This window comes from Trachymyrmex septentrionalis, unplaced genomic scaffold (assembly GCF_001594115.1).
Source record: "Trachymyrmex septentrionalis isolate Tsep2-gDNA-1 unplaced genomic scaffold, Tsep1.0 C3370236, whole genome shotgun sequence".
Taxonomy (NCBI): domain Eukaryota; kingdom Metazoa; phylum Arthropoda; class Insecta; order Hymenoptera; family Formicidae; genus Trachymyrmex; species Trachymyrmex septentrionalis.
Genome location: NW_017303136.1, coordinates 1 through 520, shown reverse-complemented (window position 1 = coordinate 520; position 520 = coordinate 1). Strand labels below are relative to the sequence as shown.

The 520-nt window shown below is 41.7% G+C and overlaps 1 protein-coding gene across 1 annotated transcript; it reads left to right on the top strand.

Moving 5' to 3' along the window:
* Nucleotides 1-6: 6 nt before the first annotated feature.
* On the top strand, nt 7-402 carry LOC108753535 (the record flags this gene model as incomplete). Its single annotated transcript, XM_018495626.1, has 1 exon — nt 7-402. A coding segment is annotated over one exon (396 nt), but the record flags the coding sequence as incomplete, so codon positions are not given.
* Between the last annotated feature and the right edge of the window lie 118 nt (nt 403-520).

Sequence of the window (520 nt, the reverse complement as noted above, 5' to 3'; positions counted from 1 at the left end):
TGTGATAATAAGGACGATATGAGAAAAGCAATATGGGCAACATTTTATCACTACAGTTCGACTAACGACAAGCCTCAACATGAATTTTGTCCTGAAGGTGCTGAATCGTGGTGCAAGTGGCAAAAAGCAAAGGCTGCAGGAACACTTCGTGATTTTACGCATGACTATTTGGCATTACCAACAGATGTATTGAATGCCATCAGACCTATATATAACGATCTAAGCACAGACAAGTTGTTGGAGTGCTGTGTTGGTGGTTATACACAAAATAACAATGAGAACTATAATCAGTTAATTTGGAAAATTGCTCCAAAAACTGAACACAGCGGGGCAAATATTGTCGAAATTGCTGCACTATTAGCCTCTTGTATGTTTAACAATGGAATGTCGTCACTGCTACAAGTAATGCATACCATGGGAATTTCAGTAGGACGGAATGCGCATGTTTACGCCGCAAGCGAAGATGACCGCCGCATAGCGCTAGCTGAAACTCGGGCTCAGGAGTCATCAAAAGAAGCCA